The 14,040-nt window shown below is 42.4% G+C and overlaps 1 protein-coding gene across 1 annotated transcript in view; it reads right to left on the reverse strand.

The window, feature by feature from the left end:
* The window catches only part of LCP2 (lymphocyte cytosolic protein 2), a 325,994-nt gene that overhangs the window by 187,836 nt on the left and 124,118 nt on the right, over window positions 1-14,040 (reverse strand). The window contains exon 4 of the mRNA XM_082256323.1: window positions 10,782-10,847. Coding sequence (XP_082112449.1) covers window positions 10,782-10,847 — 66 coding nt within the window. The remainder of the gene's footprint in view (window positions 1-10,781; window positions 10,848-14,040) is intronic.

Here is a 14,040-nt window from a genome sequence, read left to right on the forward strand (position 1 = left end):
AATAAAAAATGCCTATTTTCTTCGCTAAAGAGGGTGCCAAAAATATAGCATGGGGGGGGCACTGCCCTGGGGAACATGTACTAATGCATTTAGCCAGGAGCAGTGATTTTTTTAAATGCTTAAAGGTAAACTTTACGGGGAACTTTCACCCCCTTCCTGCACAGGCGAATTTTCAACTTTCAGCGCTGTTGCACTTTGAATGACAGTTGTACATTCATGCAACACTGTGCCCAAAATAAATTTGTATCTTTTTTTTTTTTTTTAGACAGATAGAGCTTTATTTTGGTGGTATTGAATCACCACTGGGTTTTTTATTTTTTGCTTAACAAAACTACACAAGCCTCTTCCTCAGCATGGTGCACAAAACAATCTGTACAGGTTGCTGACCTCCTATTATTCAAGATCATACAACCTGAAGTGAAAGCCTGCAAGCAATATGACTGTCCCTGAGCAGAGTAATTTCACTCTCGATGCTCAGTGGGGTGATCTGAACAATCCTACGCTCTGCGGTCTCAGGATTCCGATGTGTTCACATTAAGAGGTCTATGAGCCCCAAAAGATGAAAAAGTGGTGTCAGCAGAGGCCTCTGAACGTAAAGGAGGAGCAGAAAAATGGATTCTTCACTAATTTAATATTTATTACTCACAGAATAGTATAAAACACGGTCAACACATTTCATGCCACTACACTGGCCACTTCCTCAGGATGGTAGATAAAAGACTTTATTCAGCTGTGATCTGTCTCTCGTGCTGTTTGTGAGTGTGCTGGAAGGCATACTCTGTCTATGTAAGATAGATCACAGCTGTTTAAAGTGGGAATTTACCTTCTCATCATATACTGTATTTCTTCCAGTTATCTGTCAAACTACTACACCCTAAGGAATTCTCCCATGGCATCTGTCTATTTTTTCCTCCTTATCTTTGTAGATACCCCAGTTATGTTGGATAGAATGCCTAGAAAATGTATGTTTTCACGTAGGCATTTTAAAGATTGTCTAAACAATACTATATATAGAATAGCAAAAATGTTACAATAAAGTATGGAAAAAAACACATTTCCTAGGCATTCTATGCAATGCCAAAAGGCAACCTGACAAAGTATAAAATAATCATCATGATATTGAAGTTTTTATTGCCATGTTGTATATGTTTCCAGCAATGTGTTAACTGCATGCTAAAGAATGCCTAGGTAATACAGCATATAGAATGCATGAGGTTTTTTGGCAAAGTGTGAAATGCCGATTTAACCACTTGCCGCCCACCCACCGTCAAATGACGGCAGAGCGGTGCGGCTCTCGTTCTGGGACACCATCATATCACGGCGCACCAGAACAACCTCTCTCGTGCGTCCGCGGTCTTGATAAAGAGCCAATAACATGGCTCTTTACCCATGTGATCGACTGTGTCCAATCACAGCCGATCACATGTAAATGAGAAAGTGCCGTTTATCGGCACTCCTCGCCTCACACTCGCCTGATCAGCGGCTCCTCCTCAAATGGGAGCCTAGGACAGGTAATCGGGGGACTGATCATCAGTGTCCTGATTACTGTAAAGTAAAAAAAAACATGCCCATAAGTACCCCCAACCAATGCTCATCAGTGCCCACAATTAGTGCCCATAGTGCTGCCAGTCAGTGCCCATCATCTGTGCTGCCCATCAGTGTCCATCAGTGCCGCCCATCAGTGCCCATCAGTGCTGCCTGTCAGTGCCCATTAGTGCCACCCCTTGGTGCCCATCAGTGTCACCCATCAGTGCCACCTTTCAGTGCCCATCAGTTCCGCCTATCAGTGCTCATCAGTGCTGCCTAATAGTGTTCATCAGTGCCGCCTATCAGTGCCACCTATCAGTGCCTATCAGTGCGGCATATTAGTACCTCCTCATCACTGCTACCTCATCAATGCCCATAAGTGCCACCTTATCAGTGCCCATCAGTGTGGCCTCATCAGCGCACATCAGTGAAGGAGAAAAATAACTTATTTTCAAAATTTACTCACAGAAAATAAGAAAAACTTTTTTTTTTTTTCAAAATTTTCTGTCTTTTTTCTTTTTTTTTTTGTAAGAAATAAAAAACCCAGTGGTGATTACATACCACTAAAAGAAAGCTCTATTTGTGTGAAAAAAAAATGATAAAACGTTCATATGGGTACAGTGTAGCATGACCGCGCAATTTTCATTCAAAATGTGACAGGGCTTAAAGCTGAAAATTGGCCTGGGCAGGAAGGGGGTGAAAGGGCCCTGTATTGAAGTGGTTAATTTAATTTTGCTATATACTTTACCTAGGGTTTGTATAGAATAGCTAGGCATTGTGCAGTCTGACAAACACTGCTTAGGCAAAGTATACAAAGAGAGCCATGGAAAGGCCTTTTATTGACATATTTAAAACATATATAAAAACAAAATAAGACATCCAAAAAAAAGAAAGTACAGAACTCTCTAACTGAAAAATACAGGTGAAAAAAAGCAAGAGCAGTTGGCATATTGGCACTTGTTCTTAAACAAACGCATGACAAAACCTTGTCTGCTTTCATTGGACTGAGCGATCACAGAGGTTTTTCCTAGCCAGGAACATCCTTAGCTCTGATAAGCGCCTGGGACATAAAGTGAACCGTGATCTGGCATAGAGTTGGTTCAAAGTTCCTTGAGCAGTTCCAGGTCAGTAAAAACCATCTTCCATCACACTTCTAACAACTGCAAACAGATTATGTGAGCCACCCTGTCTCTTGACAACGTAAGAAATAGGAACTCGTACAGTGTCTCCCAAAGATTCAGGAGGAAATTTATTGTCAAGAGTCCTTTTTCATTTTTTTGGCCTGTGTTTGCAGATTCAATTTCAATCCAATTTTACTTTCCACAGCATTATCATTATTGAAGCAAAGAGTGCACAAAATAATATTAATGGTATTGCCTGAATGTTTTGGCCATAGCTTCTGCATCTATGGGCACCATTGGTTTCCTTGCAACAGACACAACAGGTAGCAGAAATGTAAGCCTTTTCAGTAACCATGTCACTAGTTTGGTTTCCTCCATCATGGACTATTATGTCATCCGTGTTTTGTGAAATAGGCTCTCTGTCTTGCACTGACTCAGTTTTGTTGTGTTAACGCTTTCTATGTTTTTTTCCAGTTGTTCCTCAGTCTGTATGTCTAGTAGAACACCTTTGGACAGGTAAGACCCACTTTAGCTTTGCAGCCAAAGAGAACTCGGTATGGTGTTCTCTTATTCCCAGCACGAAGGGCCCAGTTCTTTATAAGTTGGAGGAAGCGTAGCCCCTCACTCCACTGGTCAGTTTTTTCATCTTACCTCCAAGTAAACAGCATATTTTAAAGGATTAGCTGTTAAGACACTACCCTGGCTTTGAGAGTGGCAAGGCTTGCTGTAGAACTCTTACCACATTATTTGAAAATTTGCTGCTGTTTTTAGACTGTGGAATAGCTTTGATAGTGCTCCAAGCAGCGTAAATATGTCCACAAGGAAGGAACTTTCACACAAGTGCAAGAACAATACTCGCCATATTATTGAACTGTACATTCAGCTTTATGAGCTGTGCCAGAGAAAACAAAAAGGTCTTAAGAAAAGTGTTGTGGTGAGACCTATGGTTTTTTAGAATTCAATTAGCAACTGTGTGTAGCCTTAGCGACTGGGTGTTAGCGACTAGGTGTTAACCTTTGCAACTAAGTTAGCATCTGGTAGTGCCTGGGGAGCTACTGTAGCAACTGGGACCAGGTATACCTTTAACGACTGGTGGATAACCCTAGCGACTAGGAGCCTTAGCGACTGCGTGTAGCCTTAGCAACTAGGTGTTAGCGACTGGGGGTTAGCAACTAGGTGGAAACCTAGGTGTAAACCTTAGCGAATAAGGAGTAAGTTAGCGTCTTGTAATAACCGCAGTGCCTGGGGAGCTACTGTAGCGATTGGGACCGGGTACACCTTGTGACTGGGACTACCTTTAACGACTGGGGGACTACCCTAGCGACTAGGAGGACTTAGCAACCGTAGGCGACTGGTGAGTACCGTAGACGACTGGTGAGTACCCTAGCAACTAGTGATTACCCTAGGGTTAGTACCAGGGAAGATAGAGGTTGTGAAGGTAAGGAATAGCAGGTATCTTAATTTTTCCCCATAGAGTAGCGGGTAATAAGGTCCAGCAGGATTGGGGATGCCAGTCAGTGCACTTCTTGCTGAATGTATGCGTTCCTTGATGAACCAATTGAGGACGAATACTGCTGTGCAAGATGTGAGCAACTTGCTTCTCTGGAAGCCCAGATCCTGGATCTAGAGAACAAGGTAGCAACACTGCGTAGCATCAAAAACCTGGAAAGGAGCATGGACATTACCCATCAGGTGCTGGTAGGGGCCGGTATAGAGGAGGGTGAAGACGTGGAGACGAAGGCACCAGAGGTAGGCAGCTGGGTGATAGTTAGGAGGGGTAGAGGGAAGAGTGCTAGGGAAGCCAGTCCCGAGTTGGAACACCCCAACAAATATGCCAAGTTGCATGACTATGGGGATATCAGCTCAGGGTTGGCAGTGCTGGAGCAGGCGCCCTCCCCCAGCTGCCAGGGGAGCGGCAGATCCAGGAAGGAGGGGGCAGAGACTCAGGAAAGGTTAGACTTGTTGTGATAGTGGGTGACTAAATTATCAAGAGGACAGATAGGGCAATCTGTCAAAACGATCGCGGTAGCCGAACAGTATGTTGTTTACTGGGCGCTCGAGTTCGGCACATCGCGGATCGGGTAGACAGATTATTGGGCGAGGCTGGGGAGGACCCAGCGGCATGGTGCATGTGGGCACCAATGACCAAGTAAGAGGAAGGTGGAGCATCCTAAAGAACGATTTCAGGGACAATAGATTGAGGAATAGGACCTCCATCTGAAATACTGCCTGTCCCTCGAGCCACACCAGAGAGGCAGAAGGAGATTAGGGAACTTAACAAGTGGCTGAGGAACTGGTGCAGGAAGGATGGGTTTGGGTTCCTGGAGAACTGGGCTGACTTCTCAGTCGGCTACCGGCTCTTTAGTAAGGACGGGCTGCACCTTAATGGGGATGCTACAGCTCTTTTGGGGAGAAAGATGGCCACAAAGTTGCAGGGGCTTTTTAACTAGGAGGACCGGGGGAGGGCCCAGTGGTAGAGTCAGTTAGGAGGAAGCTAAGGACAGAGAGTATTATTGGGGGCAGTAGTGACAACAGGTCCGTAGCATCTTAAATTGGGGGTGCTGTTTGGACAAACCGCAGACCATACAGAAATAAAATTAAGCACCATGCAATATCGACTTCAACTAAACTAAGAGGGATATATGCAAATACCAGGAGCCTAGCTAATAAAATGGAAGATCTGGAAATGTTAGTACATGAGGAGGACATAGACCTTGTGAGAATAACAGAAACTTGGTTTGACTCCTCACACGACTGGTTGGCCAATATCCAATGGTATTCTGTGTATCAGAAGGACAGGGAAGGAAAGAGGGGGGGGGGGGTATGTCTCTATGTCAAGAATAATGTAAGGGTGGTGGAGAGGAGTGAAATTATGGAAGGGATGAGTACGGAGTTAGAATCCGTGTGGATAGAATTCCGTAGGGAAGGTGATAAGAGGACAGTAATTATGGGGGTTTGCTAAAGGCCACCTAACCAAAGGAAGGAGGTACAGTAGAGGTGGGATTTATGGCACTGTTGGGTAACGTGGCAAAGCTGGGACCAGTCATCATATTAGGGCACTTCAACTATCCTGTCATTAACTGGGAAGAGGGGACTGTACACTCACTAAAGGCCCATCTCTTCATGGAAACCTTACAGGACAACTACATGTCATGGATGGTGGATTCTCCTACCAGAATGAATGCAGTGTTGGATCTATCAGTTGTAGGAGTCCGGGACAACTTGGGTTCTAGCGATCACAGGTCGATCACATTTAGCGTAAATCACAACATAGCAGGGCATGAGGGAAACATAAGAACCCTAAAGTTCAGAAGGGCAAACTTTCCCAAACTGTGCTCAATGATAGAGGAAATAAACTGGGACAAAACCCTAGGATCGCTGACCACGGAGAAAATATGGGATTGCTTTAGGAATATATCAAACAAATGCATCTCGCAATGCATTCCTATGGGAAATAAATTTAAATGAGCCAAAGCCAAACCTGGCTGGCTTAGCCGTAATGTAAAGAAACTTATTAGAGAAAAAATAATGGCCTTCAAGAAATATAAATCGTAGGAAATACAAAAAAATGGAAATACAAAATCGAAATGGCTAAAATCAACTTCGAGAGACAAATAGCGGAGAATAGTAGAAAGAACTCTAATTCTTTAAATATATCAACAGCAAAAAAACGAGGTCAGAGCATATTGCACACATAATTAACAATGATGGGAGGATGGTTACAGAGGACACGGAAAAGGCAACTGTGCTTAATGCTTTCTTCTCCTCAGTCTTTACACAGGAAAAGGAGGGGTACACTGACCATGACTGTATGGTTATCAGTACTTCACAGGACTTGCCACTATGGCTAACAGAGGGTGAAATCAAGGAAAGGCTGGATAAAATTAACACAAGTAAATCACCAGGCCTAGAGGGTGTACATACGAGAGTACCTAAAGAACTCAGTAAGGTTATATCTAGACCACTGTTCCTGATCTTTGCTGACAGTATTATGACAGGAACTGTACCAGGTGACTGGAGGAAAGCTAACGTGATACCAATATTCAAAACAGGGCAGAGGCATATCCTGGATAATTATAGGCCAGTCAGCCTGACCTTAATAGTATGTATATTTCTGGAGGGGATGATAAGGGACTATATCCAAGAGTTTGCTAAAATCAATAATATCATCAGCAGTAATCAGCACAGGTTTACAAAGGGGCGTTTGTGTCAAACCAATCTGTTAACATTCTACGAGGAGGTTAGCTGTGAGCTAGACAGTGGGAGACCTGTGAATGTGGTGTACCTGGATTTTGCTAAGGCGTTTGATACAGTTCCCCACAAACGGTTGATTTATAAATTAAGGTCCACAGGCATCGACCACAAGGTTTGCTCTTGGATACGGAACTGGTTAAAGGGGCGTGTCCCAAAGGGTGGTAGTAAATAATGCATACTCTGACTGGTCTGAGGTGGTAAGTGGGGTCCCCAAGGCTCAGTTCTGGGTCCAATTTTGTTCAATTTATTCATAAATAGCATTGAGGACGGGGGTAAGTAGCTCTATCAGTTTTTGCAGATGGCACAAAATTGAGCAGGGCAATAACTTCACATCGGGAGGCAGAAATCGTGCAGAATGACCTGAACAAAATAACAGAGTGGGCAACTACATGGCAAATGAGGTTTAATGTGGATAAGTGCAACGTATTGCACTTAGGGACTAATAACGTAAAAGCAAAATACACGCTAGTGGGGGAACCTCTGGGGGTATCAAAAATGGAGAAATATATAGGAGTCTTAGTAGAAGATAAACTTAGCAATAGTATGCAATGTCAAGCTGCAGCTACCAAAACATTCAGGGGTATGGGAAATTATTCACACCGACACAGGTTGAACTGGATGAACTATTGTCTTTATTCAACCTCAACTACTATGTAACTATGCTACTATGTAACTATGTAATTTCTGCTATCAGATCGATCTCATCGATTTTCATTCCCATCCTGACAAGCATATAATGGTGTACCATGATTAGCTAACTAAGTTTGTGGTTCTTAAGGCTCTGACATCAAAGAGAGCAGAAGAAGTAGTGTACAACCTTATGGACAAATTTATAATGCTTGAAACACCATTGATTTCACAGTTTGAAAACAGCAGCGAATTTTCAAATAATGTGATGATGAGCAGCCAAAAGGACTTTGGTCCAACTTTGAAGATGGTCCACGGCAAGCCTCGCCACCCCCAAAGCCATGGTAGTGTCAAAAGAGCTAATCAGAACATTGAAAATATGCTGTGTACTCGGATGCAAGATGAAAAAACTGACCAGCGGAGTTCGTCCAACTTATGAAGAACCAGGCCTTTCATGCTGGGATTAAGAAAACGCCATACGAATCTCTCTTTGGCTGCAAAGCTAAAGTGGGTCTCACAATGTCTTACCTGTCCAAAGATGTTTTACAAGACATACAGACTGAGGAACAAATGGAAAAAGTAATAGAAAACATTCACATAATACAACAGGAAGACACAGATGAGCCTGTAGGTGAAAAATACAAAGTCAGTTCACATTAAACCCAGTGGAAAGACAATCCAACCGGGAGCACTCACAGATCCAGCAGGGAGTAGAGAGCAGGTTTCAGCCGAACTGACAGCACTTGTTAGGAGGGGTAGAGTGTGGCCTGGCCATCTCGTGTCCAAACGGGAAAGTGTCCAGAGAAGTTGCGAGCCCTACGCTTTCCCTGCTCTTTAGGAACATTTCCCTGCCACTAGTTCTGTCTCTACCAGATGGGGTACCCATTCCTACTCTACCTACTCACAAAATGCGTGTCAAGCCTGGGAGCCAGGGCCTTAAGTAGGGTCTGCCTGACCCAAGATGGCTGCTAGAGTCACATGGGGCAGCAGCATCCCATTGGATCTCTTCCCCAGTGGCCCAGGAAAGCATAGAATAAACATGTTCCTCTTGACTTCCTCTCCAACTGCAGTGCCACTGCAAAATAGTGCCACCTGCAGTGGTGAAAGAAGACTGCACCTGCCTACAAGCCTGTGCAAGACAGAGAGCCTATTGCACAAAACACAGATGATATAGAGGACCACAATGGAATAAACCAAAGTAGTGAAGACATTGTTACTGAAGAGGCTTCCATTTCTGTTACCTGTTGTGTCTGTTGCAAGGAAACCAATGGTGCCTATAGATGCAGAAAATGTGGCCATGTCAGTAAACATAATAGAGGTGAGAAAGTAGAAGGTGAATAGGTTACTATTTTGTGTATTCTTTGCTTCAATAATGAGAATGCTGTGGAAGGTAAAATTGGATCAAAATTGAATATGGAAATACAGGCCAAAAAAATGAAAAAGGACTCTGACAAAAATTTCCTCCTGCATCTTTGGGGAACACTGTACAAGTTCCTAATCCTGACAATGACAAGGGATGGTGATTTGGAACTGCTCAAAGAACTTTGAACCAACTCTATGCCAGATCACAATTCACTTTTTTTCCAAGCGTTAGCTGTAGATGTTCTTGACCAGGAAATACCTCTGCGATCAGCTGCGACCGCTCAGTCCACTGGAAGCAGGCAAGGTTTCATCAAGTGTTTGTGCAAATACAAGTGCCAATCTACCAAATGCTTTTGTACAAAAAGACTAATATGTGCAGTTCTAAATGCCATTCTAGTCTTACTTGCTGCAACAAATAGGTCAAATCTGCTTGTCTCTTGTACTTTATAGGCCCCTTTCACACTTATGCGACGCGATTTTACCGCGATTTTGCCGCAATTTTGTGACGCTATTTTGATGCGATTTTGAGCAATGGCTCAGGGCTATATACCTCAAAACGCATTCAAATCGTGCCCAAGTAGTGCAGGAACTACTTTGAAGTCGGTGCGACTTCAAAACACACTGATATGAATGGGGCTCATTGAAAATAATGGAAAACGACTTGTCATGCGATTTTGCGGTCCAAAATCGCGGGACAAGTCGCACTAGTGTGAAAGGGGCCTTAGTTAGAGAGTTCTTTACTTTATTTTGGATGTCTTCTTTTGTTTTCATATACATGGCTCTCTTTGCATATTTTGCCTAAGCAGGATTCATCATATTTCATAATGCCTAGCTATTCTATGCAATGCCTAGGTAAAGCATATAGCAAAAAAAAAGAACAACATTTCATGTTTTCAGGACTCCCTTCTTTTTTTGCCTAAGCAGTATTTGTCCTTCTGCAGAATTCCTAGGTATTCTATAGAATGTCTTGGTAACTGAAAATTAAATGGACATTACATACTTTGCCAAAAACATCACACATTCTATATAACGCCATAGGCCCCCTTTCATACGGGCGATCTGATCCAATCTGTTAGACAGGTCAATTCGGTTGGTCGCTGGCTGGTTGATAAGTTGTGACTGGAAATCTCTTCGTTTTTTTGATCTGATCCAATCCGCCTGTCAGTTTTTCATGAAGACCTAATCGGATGCTCCATGCATCCCTATGGGGCAGTGGATGTCAGCGGTGACATGTCCGCTGACACCCGCTGCTCTCTGATTTGATCCTGTCCGTGAAATCCAGATGGATGGAAACCCTATTTTCCATCCGTCTGGAGGATCGGATGGGATTGGATGAGAATGGACAGGCGGACCGTTCTCATCCGATCTCCCCATAGAGGACAGTGGGGATCTGACACCTCTGTATCCGCACACAGAGCGGAGATTGAGCTGTCATCCGCCTGCTCAGCGGGGATTGGCAGATCGATCCCCTGCTGAGCAGAACAGACTCCATCGGGCGGTGTGCCCGTGTGAAAGAGGCCTTAGGCATTATATAAGATGCCTGTAGTTCATACTTTGACAGTAACATATACATTTTGTCTACAAAAACACCAGTAGAAAAAGATGAGATTCTGTAAGTCTTTTACATTTACATCTGTCTAAAGATTGCCTAGAAAATAATTTTTTTTTTTCAGAATATCACCAAAATAAAGCCTTGTTTGTTCCGAAAAAAAACAAAAACAAAAAAAACAATAGACAGTATGTATTGTTTGCTTAATTAATGATGAAGTTATCACCTGAATATACAGGTTCAGAAATGGAAAAAATTGATCTGGTCCAGTGAGAGCTGAAATGGTTAAAACAATTCATACACTTATACCAGTATATATCAAAACCTGCTATAGAGCATACCTCATTGGAAAAAAGCCTCTCTTTTCCTCTTTTTTGTTTATATCCTGTTGAATTCTGATTAACATTCTAAAAAGAAAACAAAAAATACTCATGTCAACTTTGTACTTTACCATACTTATAAGCATGTACAGTATATGGTAACTTAAAGTGATAGTAAAGTCTTGTTTTTTTTTTTTTCTTTTAAAATAACAAACATATTATACCTACCTCTTCTGTGCAGTTGGATTTGCACAGGGCAGCTTGGATCCTCCTCTTCTCAGGTCCCTGGCTGGAGCTCCTGGCTCCTCCCTCCTATTGAGTTTCCTCCATAGCAAGCAGCTTGCTATGGGGGCTACTGAGCTGAGCTGCAGCTTTGTGTATCCATTCAGACACGGGTCCACCATTTGGCCCAGCCCCCTCTCTCTCTTCATTGGCTAACTGAGTTTGATTGACAGCAGCAGGAGCCAATTGCTGTGTCTCAGGCAATTAGGAGAGATAGTGCTAGACGGCTGAGGCATTTGTGGACATTCCTGGATAGAGATGGGGCTCGGGTAAGTATTAGGCAGGCTGAGGGGAGTTGCTGCACACAGAAGGCTTTCTATCTTAATGCATAGAATGCATTAAGATAAAAAACCTTCTGACTTTACAACCACCTTAGTGTCATGGACTTGCAATAGTGTTTGGCAGCTTACCTGTTCCTTCATGTTTGTATTAGAGGCCAGACTTCACTTCTGGTTCCCTTTTATCATCTCTCCTTCCTGTTCCTGCCCCACCCCAGGTCATCACAGGAAGTCTATATTAACCAGTGCACTGCAGGTCTGCTTTGCTGTTCAACAGTGTTTGTTTCTTGTTTCCTGTTTGCTGTGTGATTGATCTACCCTTCTGTGTACCAACTTTGGCTTGTCTCTGACTATTCCTGTTTGCCTGTTACCCTGACCTTTGGCCTGTCCCTTGGTTACCCTCATCTGCCTGTTCCCCTGACCTTGGCTTACCCATCACCATTCCGTGTGTCCTGAGTGGCTGCTCAGGGGCCACGACCTGGGCCCAGCTGCAGCCAAGTCCATCCTCACCACTAGAGGCTCTGGTGAACACCTACTGGGTCTTAGACTCCGAGCCCTGGGGAATCTTGGGCTCACGTTCCGGTCCATCTGCAGCAGTCTATCGGGTTCACTACCTTGCGCTGTACCCCTGCCTCCAACAGGGTGCAGTTGTCACCTGGCCACAGGTGACCTGACACTTAGGCATCTCCCTCATTCACAAAGTTTTGTCAAATATTATGATATAATGCAATTATTCATTAGCATGAACTGCTATCGCAGAAGTTACCCTCAGTGCCTCATCCATAAGCATTTTACATATTTAAATAGCATGTCCCTGAGATAGATGAGGTGGTAAGGCTGATCTGCTTCATTAAGAGCTGTGTGGTCTATACTACCATGTCAAGGGCATACACAATTACACATTAGTATGATCAAAGGTTATTACATATTACTTACAATATTCTGGTCAGTAAGAAAATCATTTATATACATGCTAAGCCATGCCTTATATAAATGTGAAGCACAGTCCTGACTCTTGCCCACAGGAGGATAGGAGAGAAATTAAAATGAGGTATCCAACACCAGCAGGACAAACATTTCTTTCGAAACATCTAAGAAATCTATTTTTATCAGATAGATAAGTATCCTGGAGAAACATCTCCATGTCATGAATATCCAGCCAAAAACAAAAAAATTTCAAAAATAGTTACAATTAGGATTTTAACTAGCTATCATATGTACTCCCATTTACTTTCATATGACCTCCTATTTACTTTCCAACAGCAACTGTTCTGATTTACACAAAATTATAGGTGGTGTTCAAGAGACCTAAAAAAAGGTCATATAATATAATAAATATGTATGACAGCTACAATAAGGACTAAAATCCTTTATATAAAGTAAACCCCCCTCCATCGCTGGGATTACGTTCCAGAAAATCCACAAAATAGAAATACCTTATTAAATACACTCTAGGCATGTTTTATAACTGTCATTGTACTTTTAAAAGCATTTTAAAGTCTTTAAACACACTTTTAAAACAATAGAAACACGTTTAAACACATAAAAGATACTGAGAGATAGAGCAAGAGCTATGGAAAACACAAAACTATTTAATTAACAATAACTTAGTTAGTAAAATAATATAAATAGGTCTTACAAAAAAAAACGCAAAATACCGGGACCGCGAAAACTGAACCGCGATATAACGGGGGTTTACTGAATTTGTTATTATCCTGTTATCAGTTACCTGTTTGTCCCAATTTACTGAATGTCTAATTGCAATTTTCAGATTGAAATTGTGACTGACAATCAATGTAAAATTTTTAAGTTCATCAGGTGAACCTGCCCAGACAACAAAGATGTCATCAGACACATTGGAACAGCAGCATTAAAAATAAATCAAATGTTCTTACCCCCCCCCCCCATGTAGAAGTTTGCATACAAATGGGCACAACATATCCCCATTGCCACTCCCTGCATTCCCCAATCACAAGGATGGATAGTGCATACGTCACCTTTTATTAGATTCATTTAACCACTTTAGCCCCAGAGGATTTTGCTGCTCAATGACCAGGCCCTATTTTGCAATTCGGCACTGCGTGATTTTAACGGACAATTGGGCGGCTGTGCAATGCTGTACCCAAATTAAACTGACGTCCTTTTTTTCCCACAAATAGAGCTTTCTTTTGGTGGTATTTGATCACCTGAGTGATTTTTATTTTTTGCACTATAAAAAAAAAAGAGCGACAATTTTGAAAAAAAACAATATTTTTCACATTCTTTTATATGAAATTATCAAAAAAAAAAGAAAAAAATCACAATTTTTTAATATTTTAGGCCAATTTGTTTTCTGCTACATATTGTTGGTAAAAAAAAAAAATCACAATAAGCGTATTTTGATTGGTTTGCGCAAAAGTTATTGCATTTACTATCATTGCGGCGGACAGATCGGACCCCTAACTGACATTTTTGACACTTTTGGGGGTACCAGTGACATTACTACAGTAATCAGTGCTAAAAATATGCACTGTTACTGTAATAATGACACTGGCAGGGAAGGGGTTAGCAGTATTGGTGATCGAGGGGTTAAATGTGACCCTAGGGGCGTGATTTTAACTGTGGGGGGCGTGGCTTGTGAAGTCATCACAGAGACATGTGATCCTATATAGTAGGATCACATGACATCTGTGATCACTTCAGGGAGAAGTACGGAGGGCTGTGTTTATATTAGCCGTCTG

The sequence above is a fragment of the Pelophylax lessonae genome, assembly GCF_965119305.1.
Source record: "Pelophylax lessonae genome assembly, chromosome: 4".
Classification (NCBI taxonomy): Eukaryota; Metazoa; Chordata; class Amphibia; order Anura; family Ranidae; genus Pelophylax; species Pelophylax lessonae.